Here is a 15,782-nt window from a genome sequence, read left to right as displayed (position 1 = left end):
GACCACAAAAGAGAGAGCGACTTAACATAATCACGAGAGAGTGAACGGCGTAACGTAAGTTACGTAACAAAGCCAGACTAAGTGGGTAAACTGAAACAAGCAAAAGTTAACAGCGTAGCGCCGTAACCAAATTACGTGAAAGTAAACGGTGTAATGTTAATACGCGATACCATGAAACGTACAAACGTGAGAGTAACAGCGGACAACCACGACAACGCGGGAGTAAGTAGCGTAAACGGCATAACGTAAGCACGCGAAACCAGGAGCGTGTCGTAGGTCCGCGAGAGTAAGCGGCTTGGCGGCGCAACGAAAGCAGACTAGAGTAAAAAGCGTAAAGTTACCACGCCAGACTAAGCAGCTTTGCGTTACCACGCGAGGGTGAGCAGCGTAGCTTTACCGTGCGAGCCTAAGCGGCGGAACTGAAACAGGCAAGGTTTTGCGGAGTAACGTTCCCGCATAAGAATAAACGGCATAAAGCACTATGCGCGAGTAATTGGCGTAACGTTTTCACGCGAAAGTAAGCGGCGTAACGTAAGCAGGCGAGGGTTTCTCGGCGTAACGTCACCACGTGATAGAAATAGGTTAAAGTTACTACGTTAGAACGACCAGACGTTACCACGCGAGCATAAGCGGCTTAACGAAAACCAGCAGAATTTTGCGCCGTAACGTTACCACGCAAGCGTGAGCGTCGTAACGTAAGCATGTGAGACGCAACAACTTAACGTCACTCAGAAGTAAGCAGATTTAAGTTACCACGCCAGGGTGAGCAGTGTATCGTAAGCAAGCAAGAACAAGCGGCGTGGGTTAGGTTAGGTTCTTTTGGTTCAATAATATTTATTTTTAATTCGGCTGGTTCACTAAAGTTTCGGTTGGGTTCAGCTGGTTCATTAAGTATTTGGTTAGGTTCAGCTGGCTTATTTAAGTTTCGGTTGGGTTTCGTGAGCGATTTTGGTTAAGTAAGCTTTTTTATTTTAATTATTAGTTTTATTTAGTAAGCCTTTTTTTTACCTTTAAGATCAGTTCGCTTAGTTAGTCGACTTAGTTGGTTCATTTTGTTTAAAAAATGATATCAGCAGGTTCACTTTGACTTTGTTTAGTAAGGTGGTTCAATGAGTTCACGTACTTATTCCGGCTTAGTGAGTTGGTTCAGTAGGTTCATTTTGTTTTGTAAGTGTATTCAGCAGGTTTGCTATGCTTAGAGAGTTTGTTCAGTAGGTTCACTTTGTTCAGCAAGAGTTTTGATTCGGACCACTTAAAGCGATTTGTAGACCGGGGCGTTAAGCACAGAGAGCTCTGGCTTAATAGTTAAGATGTTACGTAACGCGCTTTTGAGGCAACAGACAGCTCTGCTGTGGAGCGTCACGATCCACAGTTCTATACTCTGCTACAAATGAGCGTGTAGTGACACTGTAGTCTTGACGAAGGCTTAACTGCAGCATCTCGCGCATCGCGCTGGGTGTAAATTACTGAATATGGATAAGTTCAGACAGATATCTCTATCTATTTTATCTGTTTTTAAATTTTGTGTTTTATGATTTTGGTTTTATGATGAATGGAGGGATGCTCAGAAGCTGATCCAAGCATCGGCGTCGCTCGCGACATTAAAGTAATCGCGTTGGCACAACTGACTTTTCAGGTAGGTATTACGAGTACGTTCACTACACCGTTCACTTAAGGGCATTACGTGGAACGATTTTTGAAACCGCTTTTGCACAACTGCTTTGCTGTTTTCACCTTTCCAAGCGGGAAAATGCCACAGGAACCTATTGAATTCCACGATTTCAGGGATGTTTCTAGATCCGTAATTAACCTCCGTGATTATCAGTTTTTTGTAGTTATTTATTTAGAACGAATAACTTTTTTGTACCATTTAACAATTATGTTGCTAGACAATACTTGCTTCCACGCCGTTTGTCAAATAAAATTTTCGTGCACAGTTATAACATTAATGCAAGAATAATTTGCTATAATATTAATTAGAGCAGCGAACGATACTATTAGAATGCTAGATCACCTAAAGGCTAGATATGTGATGAAACAGTCATGTGCTGTGCACAGTGCGCGCAGTGTGAAATATGCAGTCCTCCGGCAGTCTGTCTCCGGCCCATTTCCACATTGCGTTCGAAGTTCGAACTGCGAAGTTCAACCTAAAAAATGGAAATGATGATTGCACACGCCAGAGCAACCGCAGACGGACGGCAGCTGCAGAGAAACATGCACAGAAAAAATTTGCTGTTGTCGTGTCATACGAGAAAACATCGCTGTGCTGCAGTAGCCACGTGCGCTTCGGTGAAAGTTCGGCTACAACATTCGGTAATGCCGCAGATTTTTATCTAAACGCGCCTGGAATTTATCCTGTAGACGCTGTATTGTGGCATCTACATTGCTAGACAATGCTACTGTTAAGTGTAAAGCGCAGCGGACTTTTTTAAGTACGGTATTTGAACAACCAATGAGCGTCCTCGCAGCGGTGCCGCCCCCACGCAGCGCAGTCTTAATGGCAAGTGTGACGTAAAATTAGTGTAACAGACAAGCGTACCTGCGGTCCTGCGCTCGGCAGGTGACTTGGCGAGCAAAACAATTTTAGGAAACTTCATTATTAAAACTTTATTAATAAAACTAAATAATTAAATAAACAATTTATAAAACTTTATTAATAAAATTTCTGTAATGAAGTTCCCGTGTCAGTACGATTAGAGCTGGTGCGATCAAGTAAGTTGTTTATAAATAAATAAATTCAGTGTTGTATTACAGTACTGTGAGGTTACTGTTTGCTGTCGCGTACTTTGGCTTTACTTTACTGTTACTGTTTGCGCTAAACTTTACTGTGTACTTACTGTTTACTGGTCGCATGAAAATTTACTTTACTAAGTAAACCAGTAATACTCAGTTTAAATATTTTTTTTATTAAAGAAAGATCTTGATAAAAAAAATTTTGATCAAAAATCTTGATCAAGGAAAGCTGTTTGGAAAGTTAAACGGTGCACGGCACGAGTGCAAAATGTGCACTGCACAAATTTGCACATCAGTCTTGCGCATCTGGATTTTAACAATAACGACAGAAACGACGTGACAAACAGACAAATTTCGCACGAAGCGCGAAGGTAACAAGCAGTTTTCGGTTAAAATCTCAATAAATTCCAATAAAAATTGTTGTACTGAAATACTCAAGTGTACTCGATTTCCGTTACTGTTTACTTACTTTTTACTGTCAGCACAAAATCTTTACTTAGTTTTCCTGTTATACTGTTCTCGAAACTTTATTGTTCGTTTAATTTTCATATTAGGCTATTATTTAATACTGAGTAATTCGTTTTACTTTACTGTTTACTAAGTAAAACAACCCTGGACTTTTTTATTATAGAAGTAAAATTTTCTACACACTTACCGGTAACCAGGTGATCGTCCGCACTGGTGGTCAAGCATCCACCATAAGTGGCCGCGCTGAAGAACGGAGTTCTTCAGTTTTTCCTCCGTCTCCAGGAGCGTCTTTCTGCTCCGGTTTAGCCGTGGCCTTAGATCCGCCACATTCCTTCTTTAGCAGTAAGACGACCAATAGGACGACCAATAGGATGACTGCGACAGTTAAACCAAAAATTATGGCATAGAATGCATATTCCCGATATTCGGTCACGCCCTGAGTCGGCGGTGGACACGTACAATTCCCGTTGGGCGTACCAGTACCAAGACGTACTTTGTCCATATTGAAAACTGCTGTTTATAAACAACTGTAAAAATGGTTAAATTTCACAGAATAAATTCAAGAAGATCCCAGCAAAGATTTAGCGCACTGATATCCCTGTTCAAAATCAAGATTAAACCCCAAGCGATTTGGTTTAAAAGCGGTTCCGCATCGTTCGGTGCAGCGGAGTAGTGAGCATTCGGTTTGGGGGAAACGCAATGACTACTGGCTTTGGAAGTGCCACGCTCTCAGACCCTAGGCTAGAAACTTCGTTTTGGTGGGGGCACAGCCCCGTGGCTACAGATCTCTCTACGCTACTGGTTCGGGGTGACTTTGAAAAAATTCTTGGAGGCTTTTTCGTGTCGGCACTGTTGTTCCCAATTTAGTTGTACACACACAGCCAACTCACGGTGCGGCAAACGATGAATGTGATTATGTGACATATTTGGCGCGTACACCCGCTCAATTTGCAATGTATCCTACGTTTCATTAGCAGTACAGTAAGATAACAGTGTGAGATCAACAGAAATTCTAATGGTGGCGGAAGTGAATGATGTTTGAATATTTTGATAATTTGTTATTTTCATCATACTTTTAGATTGTTTTTATTTTGTTTCTTATTCTAATTTTCACTTTTTGCGGCCTGTTTAACCGCGGTCTTGTGAATTTTTTGATTTGTCGCTACCTTATTGCCAACCATTTGGTTGTTCCTTTTATTGTAATTTTTTGAATAGTTTTTTACTGTTGTTTCTTTATGTTATTTTATTTTTTTTATCATATTTATTTATATTTATTTATTTATTATTTTTATTTTATTTATTTATATTTGTTATTTTATTTTATATTTTTATTATTTTTGTTTTTTTATCAGTTATTTTTGTTTACAGTTAATGTTATTTTTCTAAATAATTATTTTAAATAATTAGAAAATTTGTGGTATAATTATAATACTCAATAAGCTTGTAATTAAAATGTTATTGTGTGTTTTCATTATGTTGTAGTTTCTCGATTTTTTTTGCATGGCCGTTCATTTTCAAACAAGCCAACGAGAGTTTGATGCGTGCCATTGCGTGGGTTAATAAGTAAGGTGTTACAGTGTTAATAATCGATTTTTTTATAATGAGATTTTTTTTTAAATTCATTTTCATTGTGAATTTGTGATTATTAAATTATGGTCTCTTTTTATAGAAGAGGGCCTTCTTTTTACATTCTTAGAAGTAAACAATTTTTTTAATTTTTATAACACAGTCATACTATTGAAATTAATGCTACGATCAAAATGGAAATAAATTAATAATCACAAATTCACAATGAAAATGAATTTTAAAAAACCAATCTCATTATTTTTATCATAAATAAAATAAGTACGAGTAAACTGAATATATGAGAAAATTATGGCAATAAAGTTGGAAGTAACCGCAATAAAAATCCGTTTTGAATTCTCATTAATTTCTTTAGACTAATTAGGCATAGCAGGAATGAAGGTCTGTTATATCTGTATATATGTAGGTTCTGTTTTACGCAGGGAACTTTAGTGACACGTCCCCGCAGCGGCGAATGGGTGCTGCTGGATGAAATCAATTTGGCCACGCCCGAGCTGCTGGCCCGCCTCAGCCATATATTTTATCGACAACACGCAGACGTCCTTCCTCCTCACCGATCGCGGGTATTTATCCTCTTTCCCAGTTGTTTAAATTTTTCTTACTTCTTTTCCTCGGTTTATTTCCATATAGAAGCATTTGGAAATGAATGTTTGCAGCGATGACACGCCCATTCCTCGGCATCCCGACTTCCGCCTGTTGGCCTGCATGAACCCGGCGACGGATCTGGGGAAGCGCGATCTGCCGGCGGCCGTCCGCAGCCGTTTCACGGAGATCTACTGCGGCGATCTGTCGGATCGCGGGGAAGTCCGGCAGATCGTCGTGGCGTATCTGCAGCCGTTGGCGCTGAACGTGGAGCTGCTGGAAAAGGTCGTCGAGCTGTTTTTTATTCTCAAGACGCTGGCCGAAACCAAGATGGTCGACGGCGTCAGCCACAAACCACACTACAGGTTGGAGAAATTATTTAATTAATTGAAGAAAAATTACAGTGAAAATAGTCATATTAATTCCGGGAAAATTATCTAATAATTTGGGAAAAAAATAGTTTAGTTTGGGATTATTTAACAATTTGAGAAAAAAGCAAAATAGAAACAACAATAATTGCTGGAAAATTATCTGATAATTGAGGAAACGTAGATTAACTTAGTATTAAATTGTTGGGAAATTATCTGATAATTTGAGAACAATTCGATTAAAATTTTATTAACTGCTGGAAAATTCCAAAAAAACGCAATGATTTTTCCATTGCAGTCTCCGAACGTTCACGCAGGCCCTGAAGTTTGCCGTGAAGAATCCGATGGGAAAAGTGGTTCGATCGTTGTACGAAGTGGGTTGATTACAAAATTTTTTAATTTTAATTAATCCAAAAATTAATTGCCGTGGTTTTGGCAGGGATTTTGTCTGAGTTACCTGACGCAGTTGAGCCGGGAATCGCAGAGTCTGATGAAGAAAACCATCGCCGAGCATTTGTTCGGCGAAGCGGGATTGAAGCATCCGGATTTGTCGCTGCGCGCGCCCCGCCCCACGGCAGGGCGCTATGAGCGGATCGAGGGATACTGGATCGCTTGCGGCCAGCTGGAGCCGGTGCGGGACGAGAAACACATCCTCACCGAGACCGTCAAGAGCAATCTGACGGAAGTGGCGCGCGCCGTTTCCGCAGGGTGAGCTCCGGGATTTGTTTTAAATTTTTGTATAATTAAATTCAATTTTTGGTGATTCGCTGGTGTAAATAACCCCTGCTGATTTATTTATAAGCAAATATTCACAACTAATTAAATATTTAATAATGTTTATATTTTATTTCTAGTTAAATATGTGGATTGTAATTGTGAAAATTTAGGAAGTATGACCGTATACATATTTTTGTTTTCATTAGTTAATTAGAATTTAATTTTGGGTGCAGGGTGGGATTTAATTTTAATCGTAATTTAATTCGGGTACTATTGTAAATTAACCGGGCAGTTGAATTTCAGTTGTAATTTAATTTTAATGACATTTGTTTAATGAAATTAAATTAACCGTGGACGTTACTTTCCCTCGTAATTTAATTTGGGCAATATTTTAAATTAAGCGTATAATTTAATTGTAATTTAATGGCGGTAATTTTTTCAATTAAACGGGGAATTTCGTTTTAATTGTCAATTAATTTTTATAAAATTTAATTACGCGCGGGTGTGTGTTTAGACAAGTGCCGGTGCTGCTGCAAGGCGAGACGTCCATCGGGAAGACGAGCCTGATCACGTGGCTGGCGCGGGCTACCGGCAACCGCTGCGTGCGCCTCAACAACCACGAGCACACCGACCTGCAGGACTACCTCGGCTCCTACCAGCCCAACGAAGACGGCAAACTGGTCTTCTGCGAAGGTCGGCATTTAACCAATTATTAGGCCATGCAGAAAAATAACTGTCCTGTAAATAGGAATTCTGGTGGACGCCGTGCGCAAATTATTATTAAGGCTATACTGGATTATCCTCGATGAACTGAATTTGGCGCCCGGTAACTACGGTCAGTACGGTGGTCACAAACGTTACAAAGATAAGCCTTCGCGGTCACACTACTTAAAATGATGCGAATATAAACAGTTCAATATAAATGTATTGTAAATGCTCAGATTACAATGAATAAATGTCAGCCGCGGTACCAACGCTAAGAATTTATTTATTAACCAGAAATGGGAATTAATAACCGCCGCCGGCACAACTGCGTTTAATTCTTGGAAGACACTGATACCCACAACCTCGTCGATTGGAGCACCCACTCGTGCAGCTCTCGGTGTGGCCGGAAGAAGCACTCCAACGGTCCTTCGTCGGCCAGTGTGACACCCAAAATCTCGACTGTATCGCGAATCACATTTCCGGGGCTGTTGGGCGGCTCGTTGCGGTTGGATGCCGCGTCATTCGGTATCAGCTGGAACAGGCCCGTTCTGGGCAGGAGGGCCCCGTACGGCGCTTCCGTGGGACCGTGGATGATCCGGCCGTTGCGGCGCCAGATGATGTGGTTGTCCATGTTCACGCGGATGCTCTCGGGGAGCGGGAACCGGATACTGCACATCACTTTGACGTGGTCGCCCTCCGTGGCGGTCAGATAGTCAGCGGCCGGCGCAAAGACCTCGTCGCGGCGCGTGACCAGCGGCAGCAGCAGGAAGCTCTGTAGGACGCGGGGGCGGGGCGAGTAGGTGTGGCCGGGCGGGGTGGTGATGCAGTGCAATGAGCCGCCGGAGCGCAGGGTGACGTTGAGGACCTGCAGGATGAGGGCGTTGTCCACCTGGGTAAAGCGGTATCGCTGTCCCGTGGTGTCCTCCTCCGGCAGCGGCCGCAGCTGTCCCGCCTGGAAGACGGTGCGGTCCTGGTGCAGCCAGGAGACGGCCAGCCAGTCCACTCCGGCGGGAACGATGCAGCGGAACGTGGCGTCCTCCCCCAAACGCGGCCGATGCGCCACTTTGTCCGTCACGTCTGGGCTTGGAGGCAACCGCGTTAGTGTGATCCGGTCGTCCAGCCGGTTGTTCCGCAGTGCTTCTTCCAGCATGTCGTTCACTAACACGGGAGCGATTTACTTACAGAGATACGAGGGACGTCCTGATAGCTAGTATGCAGATATATAAAATATATATATATATATATATATATAATTATATTGTATATAGAAATACAATAAAGTACAGAATTCATCTTCAACCAAACCGTCCAAACGCACGTAAGGTAATAAAGTGATTTGAACATAGTGCAGACTGATGAAGAAAAAATAAAATAATATATTATAATGCGATACGGTTTTTCGATACTAACAGTTGGCTGACGGCGATGTTTTATGTGGTTTCGGAAATCCCGGACATCCTGCACACAAATGCAGATGCAAGAGCAACAAAAATCTACATGTTGACCACAGGCAGCCACAGAGTTTTCTCCATGTGGACACAGACATCGTATACATATGAAATTTTATCTGCACAAATAAGTATCAATTGTCAGTACGGATAATTATTATGGTTTGGAAATCCAAATCCACTCAGCTGCACTAATTGTTACCAAGGCAGCCAAAACCGAAATTTCAAATTTTGCATTGCAATGGAACCGGATGTATCGCGAGAGCGGTAGTATTTTAATTTCTCATATATGCCCGTAGGAGTGGGTTTCAAATTCTAAGCGAATCTGGCTTTGGTATGGTTGCTTAACCGCACGAGGCGGCAGGGTGGCTGAATGCAGTGTCTACTGTCTAGTTCTACAGAGTACAGTCACAGTACAGTGAACAAATCGTACCACTGTTACGGTAACAGATGCTAACCATGGTAAGATGCGGTACGCGAAGCACCGTCCTGCCGTGCTACGGTACTGTACTCTAGAGCCCTGCAACGGACTGGGAAATCCGATCCACTCCGAACCCACTCCGATTTTCGGACCGGATTGGACGGATTTCAATCTGGAAAATTCGGAGTCGGAGTGGTTTCGGAGTTTTTGTGCACCTGTTCGGACCGGGTTCGGATGCAATCGAGACTCCGAATAATCCGTAATTAAATAAATATTATTAATTAATTTTGATTGAATTTCACCGGCCTTCAAAACAAAAATTTTCGTCAGCGTCGCGCTTCGCGCGATGCTTCCATTTGCGCTTAATTAATTTGCACCGAAGTATCTGCTTTTGTTTAGTAGACTTGACGTGTGGGAGTAGGATCACACGCCGGATGTACGTACGGATGCTGACTGTCCGCCTTCCACCTGCAACATAACGGATAATCTAGTCAATCTCCACTGTGATTTGCTGTTCTCTTCTACTAGCGGTGTATATGATGTCATAACGCAGAGTCTATATAAGTTTGAGTTGTCACTAATATCGGTAGCAGTCGCTGAATTGACTTCTAGAGACTGTTTCTAATTACGATTTCCTAGCGTTGTGAACTGTGGTGTGAATTGGATAAAGAGGCAGCAATACTTGTTCCTACGGAAGTGCATAGTCGTTCACGGATTATCGCTTAGTACACAGGTTTGCTCGTGACACAATCGTCCTAGCTCTTGCCGATCCTCACAGGACTTACGACCGGAAGTTGTAGTTGGAGTATTCCTGCTTAGGGATTCCTGAGTTCCCGTGTTCCTGAGTCGTCCGTCGTTTCCACCATAGTTTATCTGTTACAGTTTGAGATGAGAGTTGCCTACCGATTGAGCATTACAGGCGTGGAAGAGTAAAGATTGTTCATGGAGCCCTAAACGGCGTGAACGCTTATACACGACAGACTGTTGTTAATTCTCTTTAATTTCCTTTTATTAATTCTCCTGACACTTTTGAATATTTAGAGTGTTTTGCGATTGTTATGATGTCGTTGTTTGTTATCGCCTTATCAAATAATTTTAGTATAACTACTACAGTACGTTAAATGGACCACATGTGTTGTGCAGCTCAGTCAGTTTCACTAGGCACCGGCTTCCCATTTTTATTTGCAGCGTTTGTAATTGGATTAATCCTGGAGATTAGGATAACAGTAATATTATATACGTTTAACTAAACTTACTCTAAGGTCCTAAAGAATACATGAAACTACCAATTATTTTAGTTCCGGAGTCCGGACGTGTAGAAACATCCCTTCCTTTAATTTTCTCTCCCTTTTTTTGACCCAGGCTAATATGTGGGTAATCCGTGGGATGAACCGTATACAACAAAAAGATCTGATACAGATTCCCGACAGTGAGGATAGATAACTAACCTCCCCAGATGCTTCGACACTGTAGTGCTAAAAAACTAAATTTATCTAAAACATTCTTGTATATGTAAATCCTCCAGCGTACCCTTTATTATGCCCAAGAAAATTGTACTTCTGAATTCTGAAGTCTTTTTGCTACCGAAAACATGGCATAAAAAGTTTTTTAATGTAGGGATGTGTAATAAAATCGAGTAATACGTATTCTTTTCGAAAATTTTTCGGATCGGATCGGAGTGGGTTCGGATTGGCCAAAAATATTTTCGGATCGGATTGGTCGGAGTACGATTTTTAGAATTCGGAGTCGGACTGGGTTCGGATAAAATTTTTTAAGTTCGGATCGGACTGGACGCAGTTTCGTACTCCGTTGCAGGGCACTACTGTACTCGTTTGTTTTGGAGGAGTTTTATTAGCATTCTGCGTTAAACTGGTTCCTAACTTCCTGTTGCTAGCAGCAGCAGTTGCGTCGCCACTAAAATTGAGCGTATTTCCACTGATACGATCTCTTACATTGGACGGAATCTGCAACATACGATTGATCCGTATACGATGTGTTTTGATTTTGTGTTGTAAATTGTCATTGTTGCAAAATGACGCTGCAGTCCACTACATCGACCCTGAGCCGGGTGCACACCACCCAGGGCATCGAGGATGTCTTCCAGTGGACGCGGGACGGGAATGCGTTTAATCTGCGTGTGTGGCTGGACGATACCGAGCACGACATGAATGTGGGGTAAGTGCGACAGCTAATCGGTGCGCATCCGCGTCGTTTCCCTGTACTTTGTATGAGCAGTGTCTAGCGGTGTACGGGGACAGTGTGGTCGGGGGCGTTTTGTTATGGTTGAGTTAATTTATGGACAACCGTTTAGCCAAATATGGGCATGCAGCATGCTGCTTGTTGTTATTGCTTGCGGTGAGCTTGCGGTCTGTTCCTTTGACTGAGAAAATAGAAAATCGACCTGGACAGTAAGATTTTGTGGTGTCGAATTAAAACGTGGCAAAATGAGATCGTGTGCTCGAAATTACGTTCTTGTTCGCTGTACTTTCAGCGTAAAAAGCTATGCAGTTCACGTTTAGAAAGTAGTTGTACTTCTGCGATTTTAAATTTTAATAATTTTAATTATCCATTATTATCTTTTTAATTTTTGTTATTTGGTTTTTATCATTATTTTATTGCTCATATGATTTTAATTAATATTTGTAATTTAAATTGTTGGAAGTTTTTATTTTCGATTAATGTTTTTTATTCATTTTATTTTAATCGTCTAATATTTTTATTTATTATCATTTTCACTGTCCATTATGATTAGATATTGCCGATTATTATAAAGGCATATTAAATAGTATTGTACTAAAAGGGATATTAAATGAGTAGGTGTGAAAGTCTATGTTATTTATTTTTTGATTAGAATTTAACGGATTTATTGGAACAGAAAATAAACTTTCGGTCGGAAGGTATTGTTCAATGCGACGCTGAATGTTTTCATTTATTTTTGTGCAGCGATGATCACGGGTTCAGTCTGCTGCACTGGGCGGCCAAGGAGGGCCACGCCAACGTGGTGGACATGCTGTTGTCGCGCGGCGCCCGCGTCAACCAGACGAACATGGGCGACGACACGCCGCTGCACCTGGCCGCCAGCCACGGCCACCGCGAGATCGTCCAGAAGGTAGGCGAACCAACGCGGTCTTTTTTCTCTAACCAGCTGCTAAGGCGAGTGATTCGCTGTTGACAGCTGCTGCGCAACAAGGCCGACGTCAACTTCGTCAACGAGCACGGCAACACCGCGCTGCACTACGCCTGCTTCTTCGGCTTCGACCAGATCGCCGAGGTGGGTGTCGCTCGCGCTTCACACAGCCCTATTTTGTATGCAATAATTTTTATTTATTTAATCTCTTAATTTTTATTTGTATATTTATTAATTTATTACTTATTTGTGATTATTGTCTTGTGACGTTATAATTGTCCATACGGTATTGTATATTTTATTTATTTTATTTATGCAGTCAAATATTGGTCTTCACGAGCAAAATATGTGAGAAATCGTAGAACAGTGAGTCGGAGAGTTTGTGTATGATCGATAAATTCTCCTTTGACTTTGGCTGTCATTTCATAAAAGCTGATTTTGATTAAAAAGCGTTCATTATGAAAATTTTAAATATTTTTATCGTTTTATTTTAGTGGTTATTCGTAATGTTTTATTAATATTACATTTTAGTGTTTATTTTTATTATTTATGTTTTTGTTATTTTCTTCTTATTTTGTAATTTTATTCTATTATTATTGTTAGCTGTTTGTTTTAGGATTTAATTCAGCACGGTGCGCTGGTATCCGTCAGCAACAAATACGGCGACATCCCCCTGGACAAATGCCGGCGGGCCGAATTCCGGGATCACCTGGAAAGTGCGTAGATCATTTTTTGTTGATTTACCGACTATTTAAATGATTTTTTTATTTGTAAATGAATTTAAATGATTATAAATGAATTTAAATGAATTTAAATGACAGTGATGGTTTGCAGACTTTGCGCAGCAGTTGGGCGTGGATATGCGTAAGATTCCCTACAAGGACCAATCGTCCATGGCGACAAAACTGCGCACCAGTGCGTTCTCTTACCCAAAACCGATTTTCGGAGGTTATTTAATCGGGAATTGCGCGCTTCGCAGACGACGATCGACCGCACGCCTGCCCATCGCAGTACGCCATCACCGGCATTGAAATCCAAATTGAAAAATAGATTTGTAGAAATTATTTTCTTTTAAACGAAAAAATAAATAAAATGGTGAAAAGTATTGCTATTACAGTATTTTATTTTCAGTAGTTATTCCAGTTGTATTTAATTGCATCAGGATTAAGCGTCAAACCGCTTCAGAATCTTGTAGCTCCGTTTAATTTTGAAATAACTGGATTCGCAGCACTGTACGAATTTAAAGATTTGCCGCTTGCAAAATTATTATGTACCGGTTTTGTCTGTATGAATTTTGAAATATTTTTTATCGTTTTTTTAAGTAGCTGTTTCTGCATAATATTTATAATAAAATCAGACATGCAGTTAGCATCCGCGCCAGTAATTGCCACATAGACGGAATTGCACTGGAAATAATGTGGATATTATTCGAATTACAGATATTATTTTAATTATGCGGATATTATCTGAGTTATGTTATTTTAATTACAATTAATATTATTTTGATTATGCGGATATTATGTGAATTATGTTATTTTAATTACAATTAATATTATTTTAATTATGGTGATATTATTTGAATTATTATTGTTTGAATTATGTTTGGTTGTAACTAGGTGTCGTGGTGGACCAGCAGCAGGCCATCCGCTTCGCCCTGGACATTGCGCGCGGCATGGGCTTCCTGCACTCCCTCAACCCCATGGTCAAGCGCTTCTTCCTCAACAGCAAACACGTCATGGTAACGCTGGTACCTTCCGAGCCCGATTTGTTCCGATTTAATTTGATTTATCCGCCGTGCAGATCGACGAGGACCTGAGCGGACGGCTGAGCATGGCGGACGCCAAGTTCTCCTTCCAGGAGAAGGCCAAGCTCTTCCACCCGGCCTGGGTGGCCCCCGAGGCGCTGCAGCGCCGCCCGGAGGAGAGCAACGTCCGTGCCGCCGACATGTGGAGCTTCGCCGTCGTGCTGTGGGAACTGCAGACGCGCCAAGTCCCGTTTGCCGATCTGGAGCCCATGGAGATCGGCATGAAGGTCCGTGGGTTGCTTCTTGTCCCTTTTTAACCATTTTTCTAACCCGAATAATTAATTTGTATTTTTTTTAATTGTTGTTGATTTATTGTATTAATCATTAATTGATCGATTTTTTCCGTTTTAATGTTATTTCATTTAGTTCATTTATCGATTTAATTTTCGTATGGCGGTCGATTTTCCCAGTTCAATTGGCTTTTTTATCTAATTTAGAACTTCAGCGTAATTTAGTTTATTGCAATCTTTTTCTTGTTTATCGGTCGACTTTTTCCGGGTTAATATATTAATATTCAATTTTATTTTAGTTTAATAAGTCAGCTTAATTTACAATTTGTCTATTAGTTATCCTCGGTTTAATTTAATTTTTCTGTAGTTAATTATTCGATTTAAATTTGCCGATTTTCTGCAGTTTAGTTTTGCCAAACTTGTTTAGTTTTTGAAGTCAAGTTAAATTAGGTCTACCAATAGCTGTTGACCAGTTTAATTTAATTCGTACTCCGTTTAATTGATTATGTAAATCTCAGATTAAATTTTGAATTAAATTTTAATTGTAAATATTGGCTTAGGTGGCGTACGAGGGTCTGCGGCTGCCGCAGCCGCCCGGCGTGTCCAACCACATGGCGCGGCTGATCGGCATCTGCATGAACGAGAACCCGGGCAAGCGGCCGTCCTTCGAGATGGTCCTGCCCATCCTGGAGAAGATGCAGCGCTGAACACTAAACAGCAAGCGAAGGCTCAATCAAGCAGCTTCCTTCCGGTGGCTCCTCACCGCGCTCTTCCTGGTGCCTCCCTGCATTTTTCTGCTTCTTGTCACGTGTACTGTACACGCCGTGGTTTGTGCCGTGTTCTGCTCCGAGACTGTGCCGCTGTTTTTAATGATTGTAATTTTTATCCTTGTAGAACCGCAGCTGATGCGTGCGTCTTCCTTAAACACTGTCTTGTGCATAATTAAGCGCGTGCGTACTGCGTGCCGAGTAAGAGTAAGTCACTAATTTTGTACCGTTCTATATTTGCCAGATTATTCTTCACACTGTACACTGGTTTTATCGGGATGTGATCCTGTTTGTTGAAGGTTACTGTAATAAAACGTTGAGTTGAAATCGCCGTTGCAGACGGTTCCCACTCCATACAAGTCCTTCAGATAAAATTATTTCCAAAATTATTTCAGATAAAATTATTATTAAACTGGGCTTCCAGCATTTCAAGCGGTTTGAAACGAAAAGTTTGCTTAATTTTTTTACACCTTTAATACAGAAAACTAAGAAAATAAATGCCCATTAATCAAATCAGTTGCTGATTTAAGGGAAGTGGCCCGGTACATGGTGCCAAATTCGTGTACATACACCAAAACTTTCACTTTCGCGCACTCCCAAACACATTTTTTTTCGTTTTACGACATTCTGTAGCCAGATGATTTGTATACATTGGCGTGCTAACCGTTTGTGCGCGCAACATCCGGTTCGGGAGCGTTAGAAAAGAGTGTGACTGTTAGAAAATTCCAAAAAGTTTAAATGCATCGAAGTGTATCAAAAGCCTCGTTATGAACCGATCTCATACTGTAGAACGAATTTAGTCTGAAGATCGTTTTTATACCGAACCAG

At 41.1% G+C, this 15,782-nt stretch overlaps 2 protein-coding genes across 5 annotated transcripts; both read left to right on the top strand.

The window, feature by feature from the left end:
* Positions 1-1,394: 1,394 nt before the first annotated feature.
* On the top strand, positions 1,395-10,231 carry LOC129593963 (midasin-like). 4 transcript variants are annotated; one of them, XM_055490499.1, is made up of 8 exons: positions 1,395-1,636; positions 5,208-5,348; positions 5,442-5,732; positions 6,034-6,109; positions 6,175-6,443; positions 6,967-7,145; positions 7,201-7,287; positions 7,452-10,231. In XM_055490499.1, the coding sequence occupies exons 2-8, from the start codon at positions 5,254-5,256 to the stop codon at positions 7,490-7,492; spliced, it is 1,038 nt and encodes a 345-aa protein (XP_055346474.1). In that variant the 5' UTR covers positions 1,395-1,636; positions 5,208-5,253; the 3' UTR covers positions 7,493-10,231. The 4 variants fall into 4 exon arrangements, with proteins under 4 accessions (XP_055346474.1, XP_055346473.1, XP_055346472.1 ...); XM_055490498.1 differs by having other exon boundaries at positions 5,416-5,732; positions 7,201-7,278; XM_055490497.1 differs by having other exon boundaries at positions 1,396-1,636; positions 5,416-5,732.
* Positions 10,232-10,868: 637 nt separating this feature from the next.
* LOC129594031 (integrin-linked protein kinase homolog pat-4-like) lies at positions 10,869-15,279 on the top strand. The gene is made up of 8 exons (XM_055490575.1): positions 10,869-11,201; positions 11,970-12,135; positions 12,202-12,297; positions 12,770-12,869; positions 12,988-13,101; positions 13,770-13,891; positions 13,954-14,184; positions 14,748-15,279. The coding sequence occupies exons 1-8, from the start codon at positions 11,059-11,061 to the stop codon at positions 14,892-14,894; spliced, it is 1,119 nt and encodes a 372-aa protein (XP_055346550.1). The 5' UTR covers positions 10,869-11,058; the 3' UTR covers positions 14,895-15,279.
* The last annotated feature ends 503 nt before the right edge of the window (positions 15,280-15,782 follow it).

Source organism: Paramacrobiotus metropolitanus, unplaced genomic scaffold (assembly GCF_019649055.1).
Source record: "Paramacrobiotus metropolitanus isolate TYO unplaced genomic scaffold, Prichtersi_v1.0 Parri_scaffold0000065, whole genome shotgun sequence".
NCBI lineage: Eukaryota > Metazoa > Tardigrada > Eutardigrada > Parachela > Macrobiotidae > Paramacrobiotus > Paramacrobiotus metropolitanus.
Note: the sequence above shows the minus strand (reverse complement) of the source record. Positions and strands in the feature narration are given on the sequence as shown.